Consider the following 26231-nt stretch of genomic DNA (forward strand, 5'->3'; position numbering starts at 1 on the left):
AAACATACATCTCACTCGTCCTCGCACGCGTCATCACATGCAAAAACACACCTCACTCGTCCTCGCACGCGTCATCACATGCAAAAACACACCTCACACATCCTCGCACGTGTCATCAGGCAAAAACATACACCTCACACGTCCTCGCAGGCGTCATCACATGCAAAAACATACATCTCACTCGTCCTCGCACGCGTCATCACATGCAAAAACATACAACTCACGTCCTCGCACGCGTCATCACATGCGTCATCACATGCAAAAACATACAACTCACACGTCCTCGCACGCGTCATCACACGCAAAAACACACCTCACACGTCCTCGCACGCGTCATCACATGCAAAAACATACACCTCACTCGTCCTCGCACGCATCATCACATGCAAAAACACACCTCACACGTCCTCGCACACGTCATCACACGCAAAAACATACACCTCACACGTCCTCGCACGCGTCATCACACGCAAAAACATACACCTCACTCGTCCTCGCACGCGTCATCACACGCAAAAACACACCTCACACGTCCTCGCACGCGTCATCACACGCAAAAACATACACCTCACATGTCCTCGCACGTGTCATCACATGCAAAAACATACACCTCACACGTCCTCGCACGCGTCATCACACGCAAAAACATACACCTTGCACGTCCTTGAAAAAATCAATTCTTATCCAGTGTCTAAGAATATACTAAAAATAATGGCAAAAAGTTATTTGAAATCCTTGTAAAGGGGTCCTGGGATCCTAACTTGCAGGCCTCTTCTCACTGAGAGTGTGTGCTCATCTCCGACACAGCCCCTGCCTGCCCGGCCTGCCCCTTGAAATACAGTTAACACAGATACTGACTCTATTACCTCTGGTGCCAAGCTTAAAAGAAAAGATAATAAATTAAATTTATATCCTGAAGTGACAAATTACTTACTAATTACATAATTACTTTATTATTTAGGTGCTAATCAGGAAAGTACGTTGAACAATTTCTAGTTTTCAGGAAAATAATGGTTTGACTCTCAATTATTTACTGAATTAGATGTTAGCTTGCCAGCTGCATTTCCAGGCTTAATTCTTTTTTACAAGTGCCCTGTAATTAATAGTGCAGGTTAGAAATAGGCTGCCCTCTCCTCCATGTAATTCACCAACCTAAAGGAAGGCTTGGCTCAGGCTTTTGGGGTATTTTTATATGTGATAAAGAAATAATTGTGTCTGTTTCCACCCAACTGGTCTTCAAAGAAAACACAGAAGGAAAATGAGACAATTTGTAATTCTAATTGTTCACTGGCCTTTCATTTTCCAAAGGTGATCCCCGTCAGAAAACGCCTGACATTAAACATTCTAGTTTGAAAGCAACGGTATGCTGGTGCCTGGATTCCTTCCTTCAATAACGGAAATATTTATGCTGGAAGGAGACTCGAACTTGGGAAGAAGAGAAAGGCAGAAGAGGAGAAAGCAGATCTCTCACCTCGGAAGGGCTGGTTCTGTTCTGCCCGTGCGCAGGTAGGTGCCTTGATTATGGAAAAGCATCTTTTATCACCAGCCCTGGTTCTCAAGCCTGGAGCAGATGGTGCACCGTCCCCAGCTTTCCCGCCCAGCATTTCCCTACGAACAGCCTGCCCATGTTCCTTCAATGCGCCACTCTCCTCGCTCTGGGCTTCCGAGCACGCTTGTCCACTGTGCCTGAAGGACCCCACCCCACTTCCCACCTGCACGTGACGAACTCCCCTCCCTAGGCAGGTCTCTGAAGAGAGGCCATTTCTTCAGAGAAGCTCTCCCTCCTTTGTGCTCCCAAAGCCATACTGCAGTAATCTCTGGATGTGACAGTCTCTTGAAGTCTCCTTAAGACCCAGGACAGAGTCATGCCTCCTGCTGTATTCCCACAGCCTGCCACAGAGTGGACGTCCGAAACTAGGTTTCCAATGGATAACTGTTGGTAGATTCACAAAACTACCAAAGTCCTCTACACCTTCCGGCCTGATATCCCTGCTACTAGATTTTCACCTGACTTTGTTTTTTTCCTCTCGAGAAGGAGGATGGCCAGCATCTCACACACAATTACCCACATGGAATTAACACTCCAGACACTGTGCAAGATCCAGCATTTCACCTGGTCCTCACGACAACCCCGCAAATCACAGTCCCTGCTTTTTGTAACTGAGGAACCGGAGTCTGACAAGTCTGACAGGTAAGTAACCTTGCTCAGAGCCACACAGCTGGTACACAGTGGCTTTATGAAATGAACCTCATCTTTTAAAGGTCTTGCTCCATGCTTATCCCACTCAAAGCAATTAGGAATTCCCAAAGAACCAACTCCCACTCATGCAAACTAACACAGATACGCTCTAGAACATAAAATTGAAGTGAGATTCTACTTTCCAGTCATACACACGTCCACTGAATGCCTGGTGTCTCAGATTCCTGAAATGAACACTGCCAATCAGAGTGATGCAAAAGAACGGAGGCAGTGCCCCAAGATGGTTTCACCCTCCCATTCAGAACAGAGCACAGTCGAGAAGGGAAGCAATGCAGGGACCCTCAGCCTGGTGTTCATCGAGGCGAGGTTTTAGCGGCAGATTTACCTTCCTAATTACACTTTGCTTGGGCTCCTATTCCCTGCTCACGCAACAGCTGGCACCAAAAGGCGGTGACTCAAAAGCTTACCAGGTGGTAGGAACAATCCCCCCAAGATTTCAAATATGCTTCAATCAGTCTCTTGGGACTGATTGACAGGGGCCAGCCACCTCCCACAGGGAGGGACCCACACCAGCCGAGGGCCACCAGCTTTAAGGCTTCTTTTCTCAAAGCCAGTGATCTTGCTAAAACATAACATACTCTGTTCTTCCAGGGCCCCAGACAAGTTCTCAGACCCAAAAAGAACACAGGTCTGGCCCAGCCCCCCTAGGCAGGGCAGACAGAGCCATCCTTCAGGGCAGATCAATACTGAGAGAAGCTTCCAAGCCAGGAACATCAATTTCTCTATTCTAACCACAGCATCTACGGTCTCAAGGACTGTAAGCTGTATGTGGCACACCCAAGCACCCACGCTGTTGAAGCCTCAATAGCTAGCACAGTATCTGCAACACAGCGGCGGCTAGATACAAATTTTTTCATCAATGGAATAATGAAGGACACATTGTTAATTTTTTGGCCAAAAAACAAAACGAAATGTTTTTTAAAACCCGCTCTCCTCCCACTACCGGGACCACTTCTCCTTCATATTTTCTCCATGGTTCCAGCCTTCTAGCACCTCCAGAGTACCTCCTTCCAGGGACACAAAGAGGAGACTCTCCCTCCAGGGAGACCCCGAGGACCCAGCCCCTAGTGCTGTCACCGCCGGGGACTCAGGCCCCCAGCCCAGCCCAACTCCTGGAGCTCAGCAAGCTCTTGGGGCTTCCTTGCCCTTACCCAGACCGTTGAAAAGCATGTTCTCTAGCACAAGGCATTTAACCTGAGCTGTAATAACTGACGCCCATTAAAACTGTGACTCTTCCCAGGATGCCTGCATTTTATGACCTGGTAAACCCCGCACAGGCAGGGGCTGGGTGCGGTCTGCTTGCCAGTGTTTATCCATCATCAGCTGCAGAGCCGGACACACACTACACCCTTGGTACATACTAATCAAATGAATACAGTTGAAGAGAACCTAAACATCAATCTAAAAAGAAAGACTAACTCTGGGACCCCAGGAATTCCACCAGAATTGGGGTAGCAGGGTCTTCCCAAGGCTGGGAAATCATCCCAGCAGTGACCCATTTTGCCACCTTAAAGCCTCAGCCCTCCTGGTTTGAAGCAGCAGCTTCCCATGTCCCTCTAGAGACTCTGACAGCACCACGCATGCAGGGAGCTGCCGCTCCTGGGCACCTGCACTGCCTGCACAGGCTTCGGGAAGACAGCAGCGGGGACACTGCAGGAGTGAGCTGATGTCTCATGGGACCACAGCAACAAGGAGGGGGGCAAGGGGTGGGATGCACTTGGGAGAAGGACTTCCCCTGGGGCAGGCCCGCGGGGCAGTCCTCCAGGCCCACCCCGGAAACAGCCCTCAGGCACCATTGATGGTGAGGTGGACCCACCCCGGAAGGAACCCTCACTCACCGATGATGGTGAGGTGGACCCAGCTGCCATTGTGGAAGGTGTCATACTGCTGGTCCAGCATGAGCACTTTGCACTCGTACCAGCCCTGGTCCTCAGAGCGAACTTGTTCCAGCCGCAGAGATGCCTTATCATGAAGACTGGCCCGGCCTGGGGGAATAGAGCAGACAAAAGCCCCACAGGCCATCAGGGAAGGCCAGCAGCTCCCTGCCCCCTGCCCCAGCTAAAGACAGGAGACTCATCATAATCTTCATACCATTCCCTATGGCAGGGCTGCAGAATAACAGCTGGCACCCACCTCCAGCAGCAGGTGGCAAAGGAAAGGGCATAGCACCTTGGCCACAGAGCCACTCTCCCGCCCCATCTGGCCCTGCCCCAGCCTGCAAGGCAACTCAATGACTTGGCATTGAGAGCAGCCTCAGTTTCTTAGAATACTCTCATTCTTTTGGAGGTCTCCTGAGACAAAAGTAAGGCATGACGGATACAGAGCTGAGAAGAGATGAAAGAGAGGGAAAGAGAGAATGAAAAAGTGCCAACAGAAGAGGATGGATGGGGGGTCTCCAGCACACCTGGGAGCACCTCCATTCAGGCTGAGCAATATCCCTATCCCAGCAGCGTTCCCAGGACTACTGGCTCACCCAGCTTCCCTCTCTAGGGCAGAGGGAAGGCAGGCTGGGGACCGGGATGCTAGGGTCCCCTCCCGGTCCTGCTGTCAGTGCCAGAGAGACTATGTATCCTACCAAAGCCCAGTGACCCCAGGAGATGAGGGCAGCAGGGCCCAGAAGCCTGAGAACAAGGAATGGGTTGGCCATCAGAGCAAACATCCTGGAGGCACCCTTCCTCAGCTCTAACCCCTGCCCCAGTGGGATGCCATCTGTGTCTCACATGTGGCAATGAGGAGGCCAGAGGTGCAGAAGCCTCTTCCATGACGCCAGCAGGGTGGAGCAGCCCCCGAGGTCAGCCCACCTCACCCGCTCTTAGCTCAGCCCCCACTACAGCCAATATCACAGCACCTCTGCTCTCCTCCTTGTCCTGACGCTGGCAATCTGCCTAAAAACTAGACTCTCAAAGCCAACCCTGGCCAAAAAGAGAGCATGAGACATAGGCACAGGAGCAAAAGAGGGACAGAGACGGAAGCATTCTGAGAAAGGCAGGGCAGACCTCAGAAGCCACCAGCAAAGATGAAAGTGAAGGCAGTGCCCTGCCTGCTTCCTCCCTTCCTTTCAACCCCAACACACGCTCGCTTAATGACACGCACACGCACGCACACACACACCCACGCCCTCCTCTCCTGCGGGCTGGGGGACAGGCAGCGGCAGTGAGTCACGAGGCCTTTGCTGGCAGGAGTAACTGCCAAGCAGGACACAGACGGGGCCAGGAGAAGGAGAGGACAGCATGACAAGGAGGCAAAGACCAGGCACCTGCAAACGGTGGGAGGCCAAAGATTCATCCATACGCTCAGGACGGGAAGGCGCCCCGACTTCAGAGCCAAGAGGAAAGGAGTGGGTGCAGCCAAGCAGGGAAAGCCATGCTGGCCTAGGGCTGCCTGACTCAGCCTGCGGTCCTCTCCAACCCACTCTCCCACCCAGGCCTCTCCAGCTTCCCCTGTGGCTCCCAGCCCTCTCTCTCCACACCCCAGGCGGTGCTGTTTAGAAGGCTTTACCTTGCATCACCTCCACTTCCCTCTCCTCCCACCACTTAATTAGAACCTACCAGAGGACAAAGGATGGGAGGAACCAGGCAGAACCAGACACTGGGAAACAGAGATAAAGAGTGGTCAGGAGTTAATGGGTGCAGCACACCAACATGGCACATGTCGGCACATGTCTACACATGTAACAAACCTGCACATTGTGCACATGTACCCTAAAACTTAAAGTATGATAATAATAATAATAAAAAAGAAAAAAATGAAAATAAGATTGGTCAGGAAAAGGTAGGGGCCAGAGGGGAAGCACAGAGGAGCCGACTCCAGATGGGGAAGGTGCAGGAAACTGGGTGCCCAGACCTCACCTGCATACTCAGGGTCCACGTGTGGGGGGTAGTAGCCAAACTTGATGAAGATAGGGATGGGGACCCCGAACTTGAACCACTCTACGACATAGGGTGGGGGCTGTCCCGTCACTGGGTGGATCACGTCGCATCGTAGGACCACGCTCTCCCCAGCTCTTGCTGTCACAAACTCGGGCTCCTCTCGCAGGCCGTGGGCGCCTGATGGGGACAGCCAGGTTGGACACAGAAAGGAGGTGACAAAGAGATCCTGCCCCAGCAGCCCCATGCCTGTGTCACAGGGTCGCCCCGCCCCCCACCAGCTGCCCTCCATGGGCCACCGTGCCCTCCCAGGAGGGTCCCACGCGCACCCTCCATCCCTCTCCCCCTCGCTGCTCATACCTCCCTCTGTCCTGGGGCCCCCAAGCATCCACAACTTGGGGGAAAGGAAGGGAGAGGAAAGGAGAGGGAAGCCATTCTCTTCAGCCCTACACGCCAGCTCTTCCCTCCCCAGTCTCAAAGAGCCGCAGGCGTCATCCGGCCCCACCCCCTGCTGGCATCCCGCCCCAAGAATTACAAGGAGTCCAGGACATGGAGGTGAGGGGCCCGGACCCCTCTGGAGGCCCACAGCACTGCCCAGTTGTGGCCGCCCGTGCACAGGGCACATTCTTTCTGCACCAGGACGCCTGCCACTACAGCCTGGTGGGAATGACAGAGCCAGCCTTCCTCCTCCACCCCACCCCCAGCTCAGCCCGATGTGCACGGCACAAAACAAGGGTACTCCATGCAGGAGCAGGGAAATCCCTAACAAGCTCAGCCGAGTGCTCGTGGCAACACCAGAGGGAAACCCCGCAGGCTGAGCCGGTCTCTCCAGCCCCTCCTCCCAGCACAGTTCTGCCAGCCCTGCCGCAGAGGGGGGAGTGGGAGGGGCCCAAGCCCCAGACATCACCATTAGGAGAGCAGGATGCTGGCGACGGAGGAGGGAGATCCTAGGGCTGTCCCCACGTTGGGCAGAGGAAAACGAAATCAGACGGTGGGATAAGGGACACCCACCCTGGCTGGCAGCAGAGAGGGTGAGCAAGGCAGCAGGCGGGAGGACCACCCCTGCCTCCATCCCACCGCAAGCTAGAGGACGCTGCAGAGAGGAAGAGCCACGCACCACAAGCGCCGCAGCACCAGTCCTGGGCCCAAAGAAGGCATGCAGCCCTCCTCCCACGCCAGGCTCCACTGCCAGGCAGGGCCAGGGAAGCCACAAGGTCACCTTGTCCAGTAACGTCCCAGGGAAAAGGATGGCTGAGGGGAAGCCTCACCCCCTTCATTCCCTGGTACTACCCCCTACTGCCAATTGACCACAGCTTTCCCCAGCCCCAGACCCTTCTGGTCCCAGGCCGGGCGCCTGACTCTCCAGGGCAGCACCTAGGACAGCAGCTGCAGTACCGAAGCGGCAGCTTAAAGACAGAGCCAGCTGGGGACTCCTGCAGGGGAGGGTGCCCAGAGGAGGGCAGCACCAGCCCCTGCCATTCCCCATTCCGGTGCCTCGGTCTAACTCTCTCTGCATCTCGGACCCCTGTGTGCACCTCGCTGTCTCTTATCCCTTCATGTCTGTGTCTGGCCACCTCTCTGTGTCTGTGCACGCACACACACATGCCGGGCTCCTCTGTTTTCTCTCTCTCTCTCTCTCTCTCTCTCTCACTCGCATCTCTGGATCTCTGTTTGTCTGTCTTACTGGCTCCTCTGTGTGTCTGTCTCTCTCTGGCTCCTTCTCTGGATCTCTGTCTGTCTGCCTTGCTGGCTCCTCTGTGTGTCTGTCTGTCTGCCTATCTGTCTTGCTGGCTCCATCTCTGCCTATGTGTCTATCTGTCCATCTCTCTCTGGCTCCTGCTCCTTCTCCATGTCTTTCTGTGTCTCCCTCTGTCTCTTTCTCTCTAGCTCTTGCTCTGTGTGGGTGACTGTGTCTACCTGCCTATCTCTCTCCCTGTTTCTGTCTACCAGCGTGTGTGTGTGTGTGTGTGTGTGTGTGTGTGTGTGTGTGTGTCTGTTTCGGTTGGCTCATGCAAGGGGAGGCGTTCTGCCTGCTTCTCTGTATGCAAGGGCTCCGTCTCTGCATGTGTGTACTTCTGTGTCTGTGGCTCTCCGTGTCTGTCTGTATGTCATCTCTGTGTGTCTTGTTCTCCCCCTCCCCCTCCCCCTCCCCTGCAAGTTGCGGAAGGGGGAGGAGGCAAGCCCTTCCAGAAGCTGATTGGCTCCCAGTGACATCACTGTTTTCTAGAGAAAGAGCTAAGATCACAGAGTATTTTTGGAGCAGAGCAGAGCATTGCACTCACCTGCCTGAGGCCCCAGCAGGTTTCCCAATTCCGCCACCCCCAACCTTGCTTCAGGCTAAGTTTGCATCCCAGCACCTCAGGGAAAGCAGGGAGAGTGCCCAGCTGCAGCCTCGCCTCCCCCACAGGGGCCCTCAGGGGCCCTCAGCAGGAGAGCCTGCCTCCCAGCAGCCAGGACCACAAAGGCAGATGCTGGACCAAGAGGAATGGGTGAATAATGGGCGCCATGAGCTTGCAGAGAAGGTGTGTGTGTGTGTGTGTGTGTGTGTGTGTGTGTGTGTCTACAGCACAGACCTGTGAGGAGATAAGAAACTACAGGAGCCTATGGGAAGAGGAGGGAGTTATTCCCAGGTGCCAGGTTACCTGGAGGAGGGCAGAGAGGGCAACAGAAGGTGGTTCCTTCCCAGGGCTTTGGCCCTAGGGCCGACAGGAGGAACAGAGGCCTAGGGGGACAGCAGTCACCTCCAACAGTGAAGTTTTGCTCTGGTGAGCTGGCTTCCAGGTGGAGGGCTCTAGGAGACAACGCCAGGAGGTGGCTTGGCTTTGACGTGGGTTCCCGCTGTAAGGCTGCTCATTTGCACAGAGCCGGCCTCATTTTCACTGCACAGCAATGAGGCAGGCTCTTCAAACCTTCCCCAGCGCTGGGATTCCACCCCAGCCCCAGCCAGCCCCTGGGTTAAGTGCTGAGCACCCAATCCAAGGCCTACCTCCAAGGCTGGCAGTCCCCTCCCAGCATCTCTTCCCAAAGACCCTTTCAACCAGGGAGAGGCGGCCGCAGAGAGGACACATCCCAAAGAGGATAAGCAAGACAAAATGACAGGGAGCTTCCCTAGAATAAAGCCGTGGTGTGGGCGCCCATGTCCTGGCCTCCACCCTCGCTCCAAGCCCTCTTGCTTTTCTGGATCCTAGAATATGTATTGGTTTTCTGTCATCTCCTTCACACACACATGCGCGCACACACACACATGCGCACACACACACACGGCATGTTCTCTCACTCCATCACCCACAAGCACTTCTCCCTAAGCCTGATCGTTTCTGAGCCAAAGTATGTCTAATAACACACTCTCTCCAGAAAAGCTCAATGTGAAAAAAAGTAATCAGCCTGGCAGTAAAGAGGGAAGATGGAGGATAGATAGAGAAACCCAAATACAGGGGGAAACCAAACCCACATCCAGGAGCAAAAGAGGTGCAAAGCGGAGAGCAAAGAGGAGAGCGGAGGAGGGGTCAGGTGCGGAGCCCAGCCCTGGGAGGGTCAGTTCAGGCCAGCTGGACACAGACACAGACGGTCAGAACACCCCAGAGCCTGGGTGGGGGCAGATCGGAGACTGGAAGGGGGAGGGGCTGGCTCCTGAAGGGAGTGGGGAGGAAGGGGAGGAACAGGAGGAAGAGGAAGGGGAGGGTGGAGTGTGCTGAGCCCCTCTCCCATCACAGCAGCCCAGAGGGGCCAGGCTCCTCCCTCAAAGGGGGAAAACTGGCATTGTCAGGAGTGGGCACAGTGAAAGGCACCCACGTGGTGCCATAGGTCTCACTCTGTTTAGAGAAGGCCACAAATAGCGGTGCCCAGAACCTAGTAAATCTGTATCTTGGGGGTGTGCCCAGCTCCCTTTGGAGCAGTTACGGTGGGGAAGAGAAAGTAGGAGGGCAAGGAAAGATAAGGTAGCCCCCAGAGGTCTGGCTGACCTTTTGGGAAGCCCACAGGGTACAAATCTCCCGCTCTCTGGGCCAGGTGGTACCCAGTGGGTGGCTGAGTCCAGGGCTGCCATTGGACCCCTGTGCAGAACCATGAGGCGTCCAGGGCCTGGCACAGCCCATGTCTAGCACTCACAACCTGGAGCTCCTCCGCCAGAGAAGGGCTGGGGGAGGAGGGTACCTGAAAGCAGGACTGCTCTAAATACAGAGGGAGGTGTGCAGGGCAAGGTGCGAGGAGCAGGGCCGGGCGAGCATCAGCTGGCACGCAAGCCTTGCATGCTGTGAATGCCTGCTGCACAATAGGCTCTGTGCTGGGAACACAGGGAATCTCAGTCCCTGCCCACAATGGCCTCCTGACACACGTACCGCTGTCTCCCATTGAAAAATGAGCAAACAGGGAGTTGCGCCGCTCACCCAAAGTTACTCGGTTCCAGCTGTGCCTGGTGCACGGGTGGTGTCCCTGTCCTTCTCAGAAAGCAGGTGGGGCAGAGGTCATCCTGGCCCAACCCAGGCCCCAGGATCAAGGCCTTTCACCCACTGTCCCTCACTTTTCCCTTTCTTAGCACCTGAGCCAGCGGTCGGCAACTCCCACCCCACACTTGGGACAGGTTTTGCCAGTCCAGACTCTGAAGCCTAGGACCATAGGGTGGGCCTGTCTCAGAAGGCGGCCGGGTGGGCTCTGACCAGCTCTGAGGAGCCTGGCCTTCTGCCTGAGGCTCTGAGACCCCTAGCTGGGTCTGGCTGGTGGCTGGGGAAGCGGGGAAGGGAGTGAGCACCAGCATCCGTGGCTCATTAGTACAAGTCCTTATTGCAGCCTCCTCCTCCTCCGGGCACCAGACTTCCAAACCACAGGCCTGTTGTCTAATAATACCAGCGACAGCCACCGCCACCTCCATCTGCCAGCCTAAAAATAATCCCTGCTGAGTCCAAAAAAGGCACAGCCCCCAATAGTCCCCCAACCCCTCCTCCCTGACAAGCCAGGAGGCTCCAGGAGATTCCAGGAAGCCGGCAGACCCGGGGCTCTCACAAAGTGGGAGGCACACGCCCAGAGGAAGGCAGGAGGAAGGCGGGACCCAAAGCACAGCAAACACCCAGAAAGGACGAGGCGGCGGGGGAGAGACCTGGCCCAAAACGCCGATGGTGTCCTGTTCTCCCTACAGGAAGGCAGGCAGGTACAGGCTGCTCTGGACACCCTTCTGCCTGCAGGAAAGCCCCCACACCCAACCCGACAGCACTTCAGAGCATTTCCACCCTTCAGTGATCTCCCCTTCATGCCCTCACAGCCCTCCCGGCCCCCACTCGCCACCAAACCTCCCAGGTTTGGAAGCCAGGGGTCAGGCAGCCCCAGCCGCTCCTTAAGGAGAGGGAGGCACTGGGGAGGTGCAAGCTCGGCAGGCTCCTTCCTTCTGTGGTGGCCGCTCTGCCCTGACCCTTCTCGGCTGGGCTCCCCCAGCAGCTGTGAGGCCGGGATGCTATTAGCAACCTTAATTTGCTCTCGGCTAGATTGTATTTCCAAGAGTCCTTTCCCCAGGAGCAACTGGCAGGAAGGAAGTCAGTAATTCAATCTCTGCTCCACTCCTTTAATGGTTCTTCAGCAGAGGCAAAGCCACACCCCCACTGCCCCTCTCCCCACCTGGGCAGAGGCCTGCCCGGCACTCGCAGGGCCCAGGTGCACACACCCCTGCAGCCGGCAGGCAGCCTGGCCAACTGAGGGCACCGTGGGCTCGGCCCCCAGGAGGCTGGGCTCCGTGGTAAGGTGCCAGATAGAGGCAGTAAGTCCGTGGGAAGCCGAAGTCCCGTGTTTACTCCCTGGGCAACATCAACATTCCTACTCCAAAGCCAGAAAATGAAGACAGTGACTCACCTCGTACAGTCTGTGCCTGTGTGCAAGTCACAGGCCCCCGCTCCATCTCGGGGACACACACGATCAGGAGGGAGGCAAGGGGCCACAGGGGACAGAAAGCCAGGCTGAGAGGGACCTTCTCAGAAAGGACAGTCAGGCCGGCTGAGACTCCTCCCAGCCCTGGCGCACTCCGACTCTTTCTCCAGAGCCCTCTTGGAGGCCCCATCTCCTGCTTATTCACGCAAGAGAGAACAGAAAAGCAGGAAGATTCCCAAGAAAAATAGGTCAGCTGCCTCCAGCAGACTGGGCTCACACCCATGGGCAGCGCCTTTTGGGGAAGGGGCATAAGCTGCCTATCCAACCCCAGAGTCCTCTGGAGTGAGCAACTGAGACCACAGCCACACCCTCAGGGAGACACAGAGGCCCAGGGCTGCGACCTGCCACTCTGGTAACCTCTGTGCTGCCTAGACTGCAGCACCAAGGGCACCGTGGCACAGCGGGAGGGGACACGAAGGCAAGAAGTTGGCTCCAAGGGTCTCTCTGCTCTCAGGGCTGCACCACGGAGAGGAGTGGCCCCCACCTCGTGTCTGCACACTAACTTCCCCACCCTGCCACTCCACGCACGTGCACACAAACACACAGGCACTCAAGCACTCGTGGGCGTGCACACATACAGGTTTCACATGTATGTGCACACAGGCATACATGCGTGTGCATGCACACGTATGGGCACACGTGCACACACATACAGGTGTGCACACATATGCAATGCATATACATGCCGGCATGCATACACACACAGGGGCACATATATGCACACATGCAGGGGCACACACATAGGTATACACATATAGGAACACGTGTGTATGCGCACACACGTGCACATGTATGCATGTGCGCACACACACACTTCTGGACAGCTAGAAGCTCTCAGCAGTTGCAGCTCTTTGACCATTCAGATCCACTCTTCACACAAGCTGCTTAACCTCTTCTAGGAAGCAGGTGGAAGGGGACCGCTCCCTAAGTACCCTGCACCCCAACCTGAAAAGGCCACAGGATGTGGAGGAGAGAGCTACCTTAAATCTCAGGCCCAGCCCTCTTTGGAGCTTATCTCCCACCCCCACATCTTGAAGCACCTGGCAGGGCTGAGGAAGAGAGGGCCAAGGAAGAAGACACAGCCAGCACCCTGGCTGGGGAGAGGGCAAAGGCACAGGAGGTTGGAGTGAGGGCCAGAGTGATGCTGGGGCTCAGAATCTTCCAGCGAGGCAGCCTCTGCTCCTCTGTAACCAGATCCCAGCCTTCTGTCTCAGAGCCATAAACACGAAACCACTCAAGGTCTAGGACCCTGCAACTCCAGGACCAGCACATGCATGGCCACAGGCCCGCAGCTGAAAGCTGATTTCCCACTGCCCCTCGGCCAAGCCCTTCCCACATCCCCGTCTCCCCAGCTTCCCACAGGGCACAGGCTGCCAGACACACTCCTGTCCCCAGTGTGTGTGTGCTGAGGATACACACACACATCCATCCAGCCGCTGACCACTTCCTGAGTTAAGTCCTTCTCAGCGGATAGGCTCACCACGGGGTCTTGACAGCAACCTCTGAGTCCAAACCCCCACCCTCCCATCTTCATCACCAAAAGGAAGAAGGATAGGTCAAGGCCAGGTAGAAAGTAGAGGGCAATGGCCCAACTACCAGCAGGATCTGAGTCAGAACCTCACTGTATTTGGGGACACTGTAGTCAGGGATAATGCAACCACAGAATCTGTGGCAGACAGAGGCGGCAGCCGTGGGAGTAAAGTCTGGGACTTTCCTCCCCTATCCAAGGTCCACAGTCAGCTAAGCACGGCCCAGGGCCCTCCCACAGAGTAAGAACTCCTCCGGGCTGGCTCAGCAGCCGTCTGAGTCTATACCAATCACTGTCTTCCAGGTTCTGGGTACCACTCCAGCCCCTCTCTTCTCCACACTCCCCCAACCTGTCCACTGACCTTACTCACCTCCCAGGCACACACACTCAAAGTCAAAAGGAGGAGCCCATTCCAACCTCTGTCCCGCACCTGAGGGCTGATGGAGTCGGGTCCCAACACAACATCATCCCTTTCCCCCCTCTGCCAGAGCAGCCCCTGCTATGGCCAAATCCTAAGGGTGGCATCTCAAAGTCCCTCCTGCTGAGGGGCTGCCCCAGAAGTCACCTCTGCCAGTCAGGGAACAGCTGAGCTCTCACAGGGAGCCTCACCAGCATGTGAACACTGGCTGGTGCTGCTCACACAAGCGGGCGCCCACCCTCTCCTTCCAGAGGCTGTGTGCTGTAAGCCCTCACTTCCCAGGCTGTGTCCTTCCATAAACCTCTGGCCACTGACAACACTCCAGCTTTGGAGACCTTGCAAAGGACTTCCGAGCAGCTTTGAGGCCTGTACACCCTGCACACGTGTCCCTGGGATGCCAGGGACAAGAGGTTCTGCCCAGACAAGGTCAGCCCAGAAAGGGGTCTTACTTCCTGACACAGGCAGCCTTCCGAACTTCCCCGCAACACATTCTCAGCTCCTAGTGCCCTGAATGGCCCAAGGGAAAGAAATTGAAGAGGATCCTGGAATCCCAGGGACACTGAGAAAATAATGTTAATGTTTACTGAGCACGTACTATATAACAGGTAGTTGTTTTGTTTCCTTATAACACTCATGTCCACCTAAAAACCCTAAAAGTACATGCTATTAGCACATTTTCTATTGAGGCAAGTGACATTTAGAGAGGTTGAGAATTTGTCCAAGGTCACAGGGTCGGCAGGTGGCACAGCCAGAATCTGCATCCCAGTCATATGGCTCTAGACCTAGGTCCTTAACTACCACACACAGAGCAACTGAGGCTAAAAAAGACCCCAAGACCAGTAAGGTCACCCTCTGCTTCCAGACAGGGGTATGTGTCCAGCCATTCCGGACAGAAGGACCCCTCTGCACCCTGAAAGAGGGCATAACCTTCATGCCGGGCAGCCTTCAATTTTGGGAAGCCCTTCCATCTTGCGATTCTGTGTGTTGCTGCAGTATAAACTCATATTCCTTTATTCTGGCCTTAAACTTGCAAAGAAGTCCATTGCCCACCCTGACTTCGGTTTGGAGGCTATTTCAGAGCCTTCCTTCAGCGTCTCTTTTCTATTCAAAGATCCCAGCTCATCCTTTTGTGCTTTCAGGGACAGTCCCATAGCAGGAACATACCAAAAATGGGAGGGGAGGAGGATGCGGGCATTGGAAGACGGCAAGGAAATGGGGGAGAAGATGAGGCTACAGGCAGACTGTCAAGCGCAGCCCGACCCACCTCACATCCACCCCCCCGTTCCGTAAGCTTCCGCCATCACCCTTGCCTCAGTGTTCCCACCTGACAAATGAAGAGTTTTAAAACCGCCCGGGCCAACACGTCAGTTAACAAAATCACCCTTCCCTTCGCCCTCTGCTCGTTCTGTTTTCAGACACCACCACCCCCCCTCAGAAGCAGAGGCGACATATTCATTCCATTCCGGAAAGTTTCTTGAAGCACACCCCCCTGCACAGAAGGGTGACGAGGGGACCCCGTGAGAGGCGCCTCCAGCCCACCCGGTGCCCCACGCCGCTGGGAGAGGGTTCTCTGTCGGCGAGTCCTGCCTGCTGACTCCCACCCACAGCGGGTTCTCTCCCGCCGCCATCTCCTCCGGCTTGGTGAACTTGCCCGCAGCCGGGTCGTGTCTGCGCGCTGACAGCCCTGAGCTCACAGTCCTGGCACCCTCCAGGCTCCGCTCCCACTTCCATACAAGGGCCGACAGCCGGGGGTGCCACCCAGAGGCTTGTAGGTCGCTCTGCCCATCTCCAAAGCAAAAGCCCGCGCGCTCACGCACGCATCGCCCAACTCGGTGGCTCCCCCCCTTGCGTCTCCCCCGGCTCAGACCCAGGAAAGCGGAAAGAGAAAATCCCCCCTCCGCTCGGATTCACAGCGTGGGGACCCCCCTCCCCCCGCCCCCAGCCAGCTCTGCCTCGCAGCCTGGGGAGGGCGGCGTGGGGCCCGCGCGGCTGCGGCGCGCTCCCGGGGAACTTTTGCCTGGCCGGGGCCCAGGTGCGGCTGAGAGGCGCGGGGGCCGGCCGGGTCCAGCCAAAAGCGGACACACCTCAAAGCCGGCCTCATCAATCCTCCTCTCACCGGGCGCCCCTGCTAGGAGACTCCGACCTCCAGCTGCCAAGACGTGTGGGCAGGAGGGGCGCGAGCAGAGCGATGGACGCCCGCAGGGCCGCGCGAACCCGGGGCCTTAGACGCGGGTGCCGCGAGTCCCAGGGATCCTCCGGGTCGCGCCTCCCTGCAGGCGCTCCTCGCGGCGCGGGGCTCGAGCGTGCTGCAGCCTGCCCGGAGACCGCAAACTCCCGCAGCCAGAGTTTCCCGCAGCTCTGGGAGGCGGCCGCCGGGCAGGAGGCGACGGGCTCGGCGCGCCGGTGTGCACCGTGGGGCCCGTCGTAGGCGAAGTCGACCTGGGTTCCACTGCGTCCTTTCCCCGAGTGCCCGGCAGCCCGTGGGCTCTGGCCCCTTCCCGCCCGCCCCTCCAGCCCACGGCCCCCAGGCCCTCCCCGGCAGTGCTCCCGGACGCGCCTGGCCCGCGTCGGAGCCCAAGCCTCGCCCGCGGGAAGGCGCGCTGGGGAGCTGGGGAACCGGGGGGCCGAGGAACCGGGAAACCGAGGGGCCGGGCGCGAGGGGCCGAGGGCGCCGGGAGGGGCAGGGGAGGGACGCCGCACTTCAACTCACCTTGAGCCGCAAGCCCTCGGGTGCCGATCACACTTGCTATGAAAGTGGCCACATACCAAATCATAGTACTACCGCGCCAGCCCGGAGCCTCATCCTATCGCAAAGTGCTCCCGCGCCCGCACGCGCCTCGCGCCCGAGCGCCCGCCTCGCGCCCGCCTCGCGCCGCCTACGCCCCGCGCCGGTGTTCCTGCAGCCCGGGTGGCCAGCTCTCCATCCCTCCTAGGCTCCGCTCGGCTCGGCGCGCGCCTCCCCGGCCCCGGCGCAGCGGCACCTGCACTACTCGCCCGGGCGGAGCGCAGCCAGGTCCACGGTGAAGCCTAGCCGGGCCGGGCCTCCGGAACCGCCCCCGCCGCCCGCCTATTGGGCGCCGCCCGCAAGCCCGGAGTCCGATTGGCTCAGCCTTCCGCCCGTCGCGGCGCGAAGGAGGCGAGCCCATTTCAAGGTGCGTTGAAGTGTGGCGAGCACAGAGCCGCAGAATCATGCGCATTGCCGGGGAGAAGGCGGTATAGCGTCTCTGCTCGCTTCTCTCTCGGCTCACACTGCATGGCAAGTTTCTGGTGAAGGAAACGGTAGCTTCTCACGGGACCCTGACGGGTCTCAATGACCCCGGACAGGTCTGAGGGAAGTGGAGCCCCCGCCCACTCATGGAACCCAACATCCGGTTTCCATCCGGCAAAAAGCAGTTCCCGAGAGGACCAGGCTGATTCTATGATGGGGAAACCCAGGGGCCGGCGGTCCGGGAGAGCTGGGGAACGTCCTTCGCCGGAGATCTTTTCAAAGAGGTCACGCGCCGCCTCCCCACCCCCACTCCCTCCGCACCCAGACACGTCCCCAGAGCAGCGCACCACCCCCTCCAAACGTGATGCAGACCGGGGGATGACTAAAATGACCTCTCAAAGTCGCTAAGATTTAGAGTGAGTCATTGGCTCAGCTGCGAAGTGCCACAGACCCCTCAGGAACACTCGTGCACACACACTCCACCCCAGTGCTGGTCACTGCTGCTCATCATTACTGAATCCCGGCTCCGAGCAGTCAAAGTTGGGTCTTTTTCCCACTTCTCCTGATAGAGGCTGCTTCCTCACGCACATGGTTCCTCCCCTCCCCACCTTACTCGGAGCCCAGCCCCGTCTCGGCCGCATGAAACCAAGATGGGTTTGGGGGAAGCTTTAGGAGTCTGGGATGGAGGAGACCCAGGGAAAGGGAAGGAGCTTCTCATCCTACAGAGGAATGTAAATAGGAAACTGGAAGGTCTTCTCATGTTCCAGTCTCCCTACCCTAGCCTGTCTCCGTCCCCTCCCCCAATACAGTTGTATTTGCAGAAGAAATAAATGAGTGTCATGGAAACATCTACTACAAACAATCACCTCACACCAGCGCTCAGAGGCTGCAGTGAAGATGGTTGTTCTTTCAAGGAGTGAAGGCAGTGGTAAGAATCACACCGCTCCCTGGGATGGGCTGTTGACCAAGGAAGGAAGGCAGAGGGTCAGCGAGCGAGAGCTCAGGAATTTCATCCTCTCAGAGCACTCATTAGCCACAAAGCCCTGGCTCCAGGACACGAAGCTCCCAGAACAACAAGAAGGAGACTTGCTTCTGGGAAAGCGTGCACACAGGTGCACACACATGCACGGAAAGTGGCCTTGAACACCGGAGGTGGAGCCTTCCCTGACACCTGAAGCCTCTTAGCTCACCGCCAGCCGGGAGGCGGAAAGAGGCCCCCAACAGACCAGTCAGTGCGCACATGGATAAAGGTCGAGGGCCTGGATAGATCTGGAGAACCAGGACTGTTGAATAACCTTCTACCCTACCCACCCCTCCACCCGTGCAAACACACTCAAGATGCATAACTTGGGGCCATCTCTCCCTGAGCCATGATTTTGGTTCTCTTCTTGGGCAAAGATGCCTTTCTGGGGACAATGAAGTGAGCTGCTCCAGGCCTCACTGATGCAGTGATTTCCAGGTGGCATGACCCGGAATAACTCCACCCCCAACACACACACACACACACACACACACACACACACACTTACACACTTTCCCAGGGACCCAGGACTGTAAAGATATATTGGAATCCATTTGCAGAATTGGTCATAACAGGATCCTTCTCCTCCCACAACCTCTAAGCAGCTAACTGTGGCCTAGAGAAAAGTGCTGGATCCACAAAGGCTGGCCCCAGTTCCTCACCATTGTTAGGTATGGAGTGGGAAACATCAGGTCTCAGAGAAACCCTCTTCTAGGGGCCTGCAGGGCAAGGAAAAAGATGGAGCCACTCTCACCACCCATCTTGACTGCTTTGTCTGGCTGTCCATTTGTCCTACTCAGGGTTGTGGCTCCTGCTAGAAAAGTAGAGCTGTCTATCAGAACAGATGGCAGGCATGGAGGCTCTTGCCGGTAGTCTCAGCTACTCAGGAGCCTGAAGCAGGAGTATTGCCTGAGCCCAGGAGTTCTAGGCTCAGTGATCATGCCACTGCACTGCAGCCTGGGTGACAGAATGAGACCCTGTTAAAAAACAACAACAAAAGTGTCTGTCACATTGGAAAGAAAAAAACACATAACAAGCTTTAGAACATGAGTTGGGTTGGGAAGGGGTTCAAAGGATCTATCTAAAGAGGAGAATAAATTTCTTCTGGATAATTCTGCTGGAAACCGAGTGGAACAAGGGATGAAGGCAGAGAGGCAAGGGAAGAAAATTAAGACACAAAGGGAAAAGTTCGTCATCATCATCATAATTAGACATGTCTCAGCTGGGTTTCAGATCAGCTAAAGAGAGATATACTGTATCAGCTTACAGTGAGGAGTAAGTCTGATCAAATCTTTTCCTCTTGGCATATGGCTGAGCTTTGGACCCAGAAAGGATGGCTGCCCCTTCCTAGCATAGACATATCCAGTTGAGTGTTCAAGGGGAGCATGGACCTCAGATGACCAAAAGGGACATGAGGGAGGAACATGAGCCACTTCCCTGAGCAGCTCCTAGGTGTACCTGAATGTCATCGATGTCACTAATAAATGCAGTAATATATCCAGGGATGCTACGTATATCAGATATGGGAGTGTCTGCCATCTTCTTTTAAGAGGCATTGACTTTTTGGAAATACAAAACAATAGTCTTATCAGTGTGTCTATGAAAAAAAAACACATGTAGCCACCTACCTGCATATCCCCAGAGGCCTTTGGAGGACATGTCAGAAAGGGGGCTGACAGGAGCTTCAAGTGTAGGAGAAGAGGAAATTACCCTCATTCCCTCCTCATAGTCATCAAACAAGGAGGACTCAAAAACAATAGTCCACTTGCCTGTCACTTCTCACCTTCCCCAGTGGTTCCAGACCTCATTGCAGAATCTAGGGTAGAACAATTGTTGGGACAGCTGCTTGTGAAAAGGAGAGGCAGCTCTAAATAAAAGCAATTTACTCAACACAAACACCAAAGAGCGTGTTTAGTGTTTACATAAATAGGGAACTATATCAGTTGTCTTGCCGTGTAAAAAAACCCAGCCCAGGATATCATGGCTTAAAGCAAGAAGGCTCATTCATTTGCTCATGAATCCACAATTTGGACACTGGTTGGTGAGGACAGCTCTTCTCTACTTCACGTGGCATCAGCTCCACTGGGGTGTGGACCTTTCTCCTTTCAGGACGGCTTACTCACATGGCTAGCAGGTCGACGCTGGCTGTCAGCCTGGGCTGCCAGCAAAGGGCTGTGATTCTTCCTCAGGTGGGCCTCTCTGCAGGCTGCCTGGGCTTCCTCAAAGCATGGTGGCTAGGTTCCAAAAGCTGGCGTCCCAGTAGAACCAGGTGAAAGGCATATTACCCTTCATATCCTAGCCTTGGAAGACACATAACATCAACTCTATCAGGGTCAAAAACCTGCCCCAATTCAAAGGGAGAGGACACAGTTCCCCACCTCTCAATAGAACAGTGTCCCTGTCACTTTATTTTTTTTTTTTTTTGAGATGGAATCTCACTCCGTCACCCAGGCTGGAGTGCCCTGGCGCAATCTCAGCTCACTGCAACCTCCGCCTCCCAGGTTCAAGTGATTCTTCTGCCTCAGCCTCCCAAGTAGCTGGGCCTACAGGCACATGCCACCACACCCGGCTAATTTTTATATTTTTAGTAGAGACAGAGTTTCGCCATATTGGCTAGGCTGGTCTCAAACTCCTGACCTCGTGATCCACCCACCTCAGCCTCCCAAAGTGCTAGGATTACAGGCGTGAGCCACCGCACCCATCCCCCCTCACATTTTAAGAAGAACTTATGGGATGGGAGAGAGTGTTGCAGCCATTTCTGGATGATACAATTTGCAATGAAAACAGTCTGCAAAATTGAAGGAAAAAAATGACTGCTAGAAGAAATATCTAGAAAGAAAGATATATATTAGAATTCTCCAGAAAAAATAGAACTAATAGGATTGATATAGACATCAATATTGATATCAATATACATATAGAGATATAACGGGATATATTATAGGAATTGGCACATGCAATTATGGAGGCTGAGAAGTCCAATGATATGCCATCTGAATGCTGGAGAACCAGAGAAGCTGGTGGTGTAATTCAGTCTGTGTCCAAAGACCTGAGAACCTAGAGTTCTGATATCCAAGGGACAGGAGAAGCTACCCCAGCTCCAAAAGAGAGCAATTTGCCCACCCTCAGCCTTTGTTGCTCTATATGGGGCTTTGATGGAGGGTAGGATGATGGCTGCCCGCACTAGTGAGGGCAGACCATCCTCACTCAGCCTCCCAATTCTGTCGCCAACCTCTTCCAGAAGCACCCTCACAGACACACCCAGAAAGAAACTTTTATGAGGTATCTGGGCAGCCCTTACCCTAGTCGACGTCTAAAATTGACGAACACAAAAGGGCTTGGCATATCGTATCCGACCTCAGAGTTTTCTCCCTTTGATTCAAGCTACCACCTACCAGTCCCAGGTGTCAGGGATGTGCCCTTGATCCTTACAGAAGACTAGCCTGTTTGTGAAGCAAATCCCTTCACCTTGCTTTCTCTTAATACACCAGAGACCAGTCAGCATATTTTAAAAGAACTTGGAGGAGAGAAGAAAATAAATAAAATTGCACTTCTGAAATATAAATAGATAATCTTAAGATCTGATGCAGAAGTGGAGAAAAGCTTTGCAAGGGTCTCGAGCCTGCTCCTCACAAGAATTTTTCATCTAGGCTCAGAATCCTCCCACAGTGTTGCAAGCACCTCACATGGCGTTCGTCTCTCCTGGTTCCCCACTTGTCTCTTGGGTGGCTGGCCTCTGGTCTTAAGTTGTTTTTCTGGACCCAAGTAGATATTCTAACCATCCGTCTTGCCCTCTCCAAATATAAATTCCTGAATACTTTGTTTTATTCCAACGCAAACTTCATTATGAGTCAAATTTACCAGGTTGGTCACAGTGACTCACCCCTATAATCCCAGCACTTTGGGTGGCTGAGGCAAGAGGACTGCTTGAAGTCAGGAAATCGAGACCAGCCTGGGTAACAAAGCAAGACCCCATCTCTACAAAAAAAAAAAAAAAAAAAATTTAAAAATCAGCAGCACGGGGGCATGCTCCTGTCGTCCCAGCTACTTGGGAGGCTGAGGTGTGAGGATCCCTTGAGCCCAGGAGTTCTGGGCTGCAGTGAGCTATGATTGCACTACTGTACTCCAGGCCAGGTGATAGAACAAGACCCCATTTAAAAAAAAATTGCTGCCATGTCCAGAGTTCTATTGAGGTGCAGTCTCCTCTGAAGGCCACAGCTTGGTTAGGTGGCAGTAACTGACCCAGAGACTGATCCAGCCCTTCCTAGCTTAAGATACCCGTTCCGACCACCATAGGATCATTTTATATTTCATCCAGGTGAGTCCACAGCCCAGGAAGAGGGTCTACCCAAATCCCATCCATTGCAGGGTGCAGCCTAATGTTGCTTCCCTGTGCTCTCACCATCTCGCGCATATGGCAGAGGTAGCATGTATGCCAACTGCTGCCCACATATGCAAGTGGGCAGCAGATGACACTCTCTCAGAACCTGTCCTGGTCATTTGTGTGTGCACAGGTATAAACATGCATCTCTACAGAGCAGAATTCTCTCATGCTGAGCCTAAAGTCCAAGTTCTTAAAGATTTGTTTGTGGCAATGTAGTAGAAGTTAATGATAAAGAAACTAGAATTTTAGCTGAACTGTATTCATTTCTTGCCTGGCTGAGAAGGGAGGAGTCCTTGCCCAAGGTAGAAAGTAGACCTATAATTTAGGATAAGTTTATTTGAAAACTAGGTGGACAGCACCCTCAGCCTTGTTAATCCCTCTCCTCTTTCTTCTTGGTGTTCCAGGCCAGCTCTGAACAATCTCAGAGAAGACATATTTCATTGTTGTGTGACTTAAGGTAGGACTACAGAAAGGAAGTTCATTACTCTGCATGAAATTTGTCCCATAGAACTCAGGAGACCTATATAGATAGCCCTGCTTGTGAACTGCCCCCCAGGAACATGTCACCCGCACTGTTCAGCAACTCCTCACCTTGCCAATGGCTGCATCATTAAAAATGTTGTTCTCAGGCCTCCTGGGGCTACCCTGGCCTACCTGAGTATGCCCTTGTCTGCCCATGGCCACGGGCCCCAGCTGCCAGGCCCAGTGACAGACGAGCAGCAGCGAACCTCACTCAAACTCCTGGCATCCAGAAGTCTGGAAGACAGCTAGAATCAGGGCTCCACTGCACCATCCAGCTCTGGCCCCAGCATCCCGAAGGCATGGGTCATTCTCTTTGTCTGAGTTCTACTTCCTCCATCTGGAAAAGGGAACGTAGAAGGTAGTGGGAACTAAGGCCCAGGACAGAAGGATCTGAAGACTCTGATGGGCAGTTTCTGTGTCACAGACTCTCCAGCAGCCCAATGTCATGCCCCTGCGATATCATACAGGAAGAAAATGAAACCTGGCTTTCTCCCCAAGGCTTGAATAGCCAGAGATTCTAGTACAGCACAGATGCTTCCACAGAGGCACATGGAGTCCTGGACTCAGGCAAATGGCAACCTTGAAACTGCCAAAAGGTGGACTCGAGCGGTGGCTCAAGAAGCTACGAGGAGTCAGCCAAGGAGCAAGCCATGCTAGAATGCCAGAAACAGACAGGCCCAGGGCCTATGCTCAAGAAGCGCCAGCAGAAGGGATTCCACAATGAATGAGTAGTGCCTGGACACCAGCCTGCAGTTAGCACTGTGCTAGGCCCTACGGAGAACACCAGAGTGACCAGCCACAGTCTCAGTTGCTCAGGACCTTGGCACCTGGACGGAAAAACAAGGCTGACCACATGAACAGCACTTACTAAACTCTGTCTACACCATCTCAAGAGTGATGATGGCCCAGACTTGAATTGCAGTAGAACAGGACAATGGTGCAGTGGCTCATGCCTGTAATCCCAGCACTTTGGGAGGCCGAGGCAGGTGGATCACCTGAGGTCAGGAGTTCGAGACCACCCTGGCCAACATGGTGAAACCTCGTCTCTACAAAAAATACAAAAAATTAGCCTGGCATGGTGGCAGGCGCCTGTAATCCCAGCTACTCGGGAAGTTGAGGCAGGAGAATCACTTGAACCCGGGAGGTGGAGGTGGCAGTGAGCCGAGATTTTACCATTGTACTCCAGCCTGGGCAACAAGATGGAAACTCCATCTCAAAAAAAAAAAAAAAGAAAGAAAGAAAATGGAGATGGTGCAGATGGTGAGGGCTGAGTGAAGCAAGTGAGGTCTGAGCTCAGTCTTCAAGAAAGGAGAGGGAGAGACGGGATGGAAGAATAAGAGACTGCCAGCCAGGAAAGCTGCTGCTCTGAAACTTGCTGAGGTCAAGGGGCTGGCCTGTGTGGCACCTAGCCCCAAGTGGGCATTCCCTAAAGATGCGTGGCAACCGAACGTGCAGAAGTGGCAAGGAGGTAGCCCGGCTGGTCAGTGTGTGGCACGAGGAACAGGCTTCCATGTTTAGAACAGAACTGTGATGGGGAGAATGAGGGAATAGGTCCACTCAGAAAGGTAGAAAGGAGGCATAGGCAAATAGGGCGAGTTTTAGGTTAATTTGGAGGGAGGCGGTGAGAAACAGGTCTGGGTGGAAGGAAAGGCTGAGAAGGAGAAAGCACCTCTCTTGGCCGAAACAAAACTGAAGCCGAGGGCACAGAAGTGGGGGCTGGGGAGAGGAAAGAGGCCCTCACAGGGGTGTGGGGGGCTGCGCTTCTGCTTTGGGCCTGCAGATGGATAGGCTGGGGGTGGGGGAGGAGACTGGGCCCTGGAGCCACAGCTGGAGGGCTCTAGGGGGTCTATTCTTGTACCCATTCGACCCCCAGACCTCTCATTCCCGGACCTCTCCACACTGAGCTCTCAACACCCACACAAAAGGGCCTTGTATGGTATTACTGGAGATGCCCAATGCAGCTTTATCTCACTGCCCCCACCCTTCCCGGGAGCCTTGGCATGCACATTGCCCCAGCAGGTGCAGGGGACAGGAAGAGAGGGGCTGGGGACCAGACGGGGGCCAGAGATCAGATGGAAACATCAGCCTGCCTCCCTCCCCTGCTACCCGTCTGCCCGGCCTCTTTCGCAGCCTTCTATCCTAACCCCTCCCTTCTCTGTTTCTCTCCTCTCCTCCTCTCTGTCCCTCCCCTCGCTGGGCTTCAGAGTGGTATGGACAGCCTAGAGACAGATCTGGATTTATTCTTGGAAAACACGTCCATGGCAGAGGGTACCACAGCAACAAGTTTCCATGGTACTTGGACACAAGGCAAATATGGCACAGAGGAGAGATTCCTGGACTCCGAGTCAGAAGACCTGGGTCCTGTCCCTGCCTCTCCTCACCACCAGGGCATCCTTAAGCAAGTTGCGTAACCTCCCCAAGCCTCATTTTTTTGCAAATGTCCAACCATTCACTCAGCTGTCTGAATAAACCAACATGTGCCAAGCACCTGCTGGGAGCTGAGCACTTTACTAGGTGCAAGACAAGTAACACAAACACGGTTCTTGCCCTCACAGAACGTACAGCTGAGAGACAACAGCGTTGCTCAGAAGAATTTGTGAGCTAAGAGGTTAGTATGGCAGCCAGTCCACAGCAAGTGCTCAAGAGGTGCTGTGCACAGGAGGTCTACCAGAAGCCCAGTGAGGAGAGCACAGCCAGACCTCCATCTACCCTGTGGGATGTGGTTGCAATGGCCCTGGCTAGAATTGGAGGGTGGTGCTTAACCTCTGACCTTGTCTGCAGCCCAGTGTCTGTTCTACGTGGTTAAAGACAAGGGGAAAACATGAGATAGAGGATAGAGAGGACTGCCCAACCCGGGGAGGCCTGGCTGTCAAGGATATTCGGGTGTGTATGAATGAGAAGGGTGTGTTCCTGGGGGCAGGGTGAGAGGAATAAACATAATAATGGAACCTGTTTGGGAAGGAGAGTTGATCCAGAGCCCTGACTGGGGAGGGCTCAGAAGCTGGACTCCCTCCCCACTCCCTTTCTAGGAAAGCAACTTGGAAAAGCAGAGCCTGGGCCTTGGTGGTGGGCACAGCTGCCAGGCGAGCCTGGGGCAGTGGTGGGGCGGGGGGG

General features: G+C 54.8%; 1 protein-coding gene across 12 annotated transcripts in view; it reads right to left on the reverse strand.

Moving 5' to 3' along the window:
- IGSF9B (immunoglobulin superfamily member 9B) overlaps positions 1 to 16985 on the reverse strand; it is a 47448-nt gene extending 30463 nt beyond the window's left edge. For 9 of the 12 annotated variants that reach the window (XR_008656823.2, XR_008656822.2, XM_055273815.2 and 6 more), the window contains exons 1-2: positions 6109 to 11083; positions 4099 to 4245 (exon numbers count right to left, since the gene is read on the reverse strand). Coding sequence is in view for 10 of the 12 variants with exons in the window: in XM_055273815.2 (XP_055129790.1) it covers positions 4099 to 4245; positions 6109 to 7198 (1237 nt within the window). In the remaining 2 variants the exon portion in view is untranslated. Of the gene's footprint in view, positions 1 to 4098; positions 4246 to 6108; positions 11084 to 11961; positions 12468 to 16692 lie in introns of those variants that run through there. The other 3 variants (XM_055273824.2, XM_055273822.2, XM_055273821.2) reach the window with 2 other exon arrangements.
- Between the last annotated feature and the right edge of the window lie 9246 nt (positions 16986 to 26231).

Source organism: Symphalangus syndactylus, chromosome 3 (assembly GCF_028878055.3).
Source record: "Symphalangus syndactylus isolate Jambi chromosome 3, NHGRI_mSymSyn1-v2.1_pri, whole genome shotgun sequence".
In the NCBI taxonomy this organism is placed as follows: Eukaryota; Metazoa; Chordata; class Mammalia; order Primates; family Hylobatidae; genus Symphalangus; species Symphalangus syndactylus.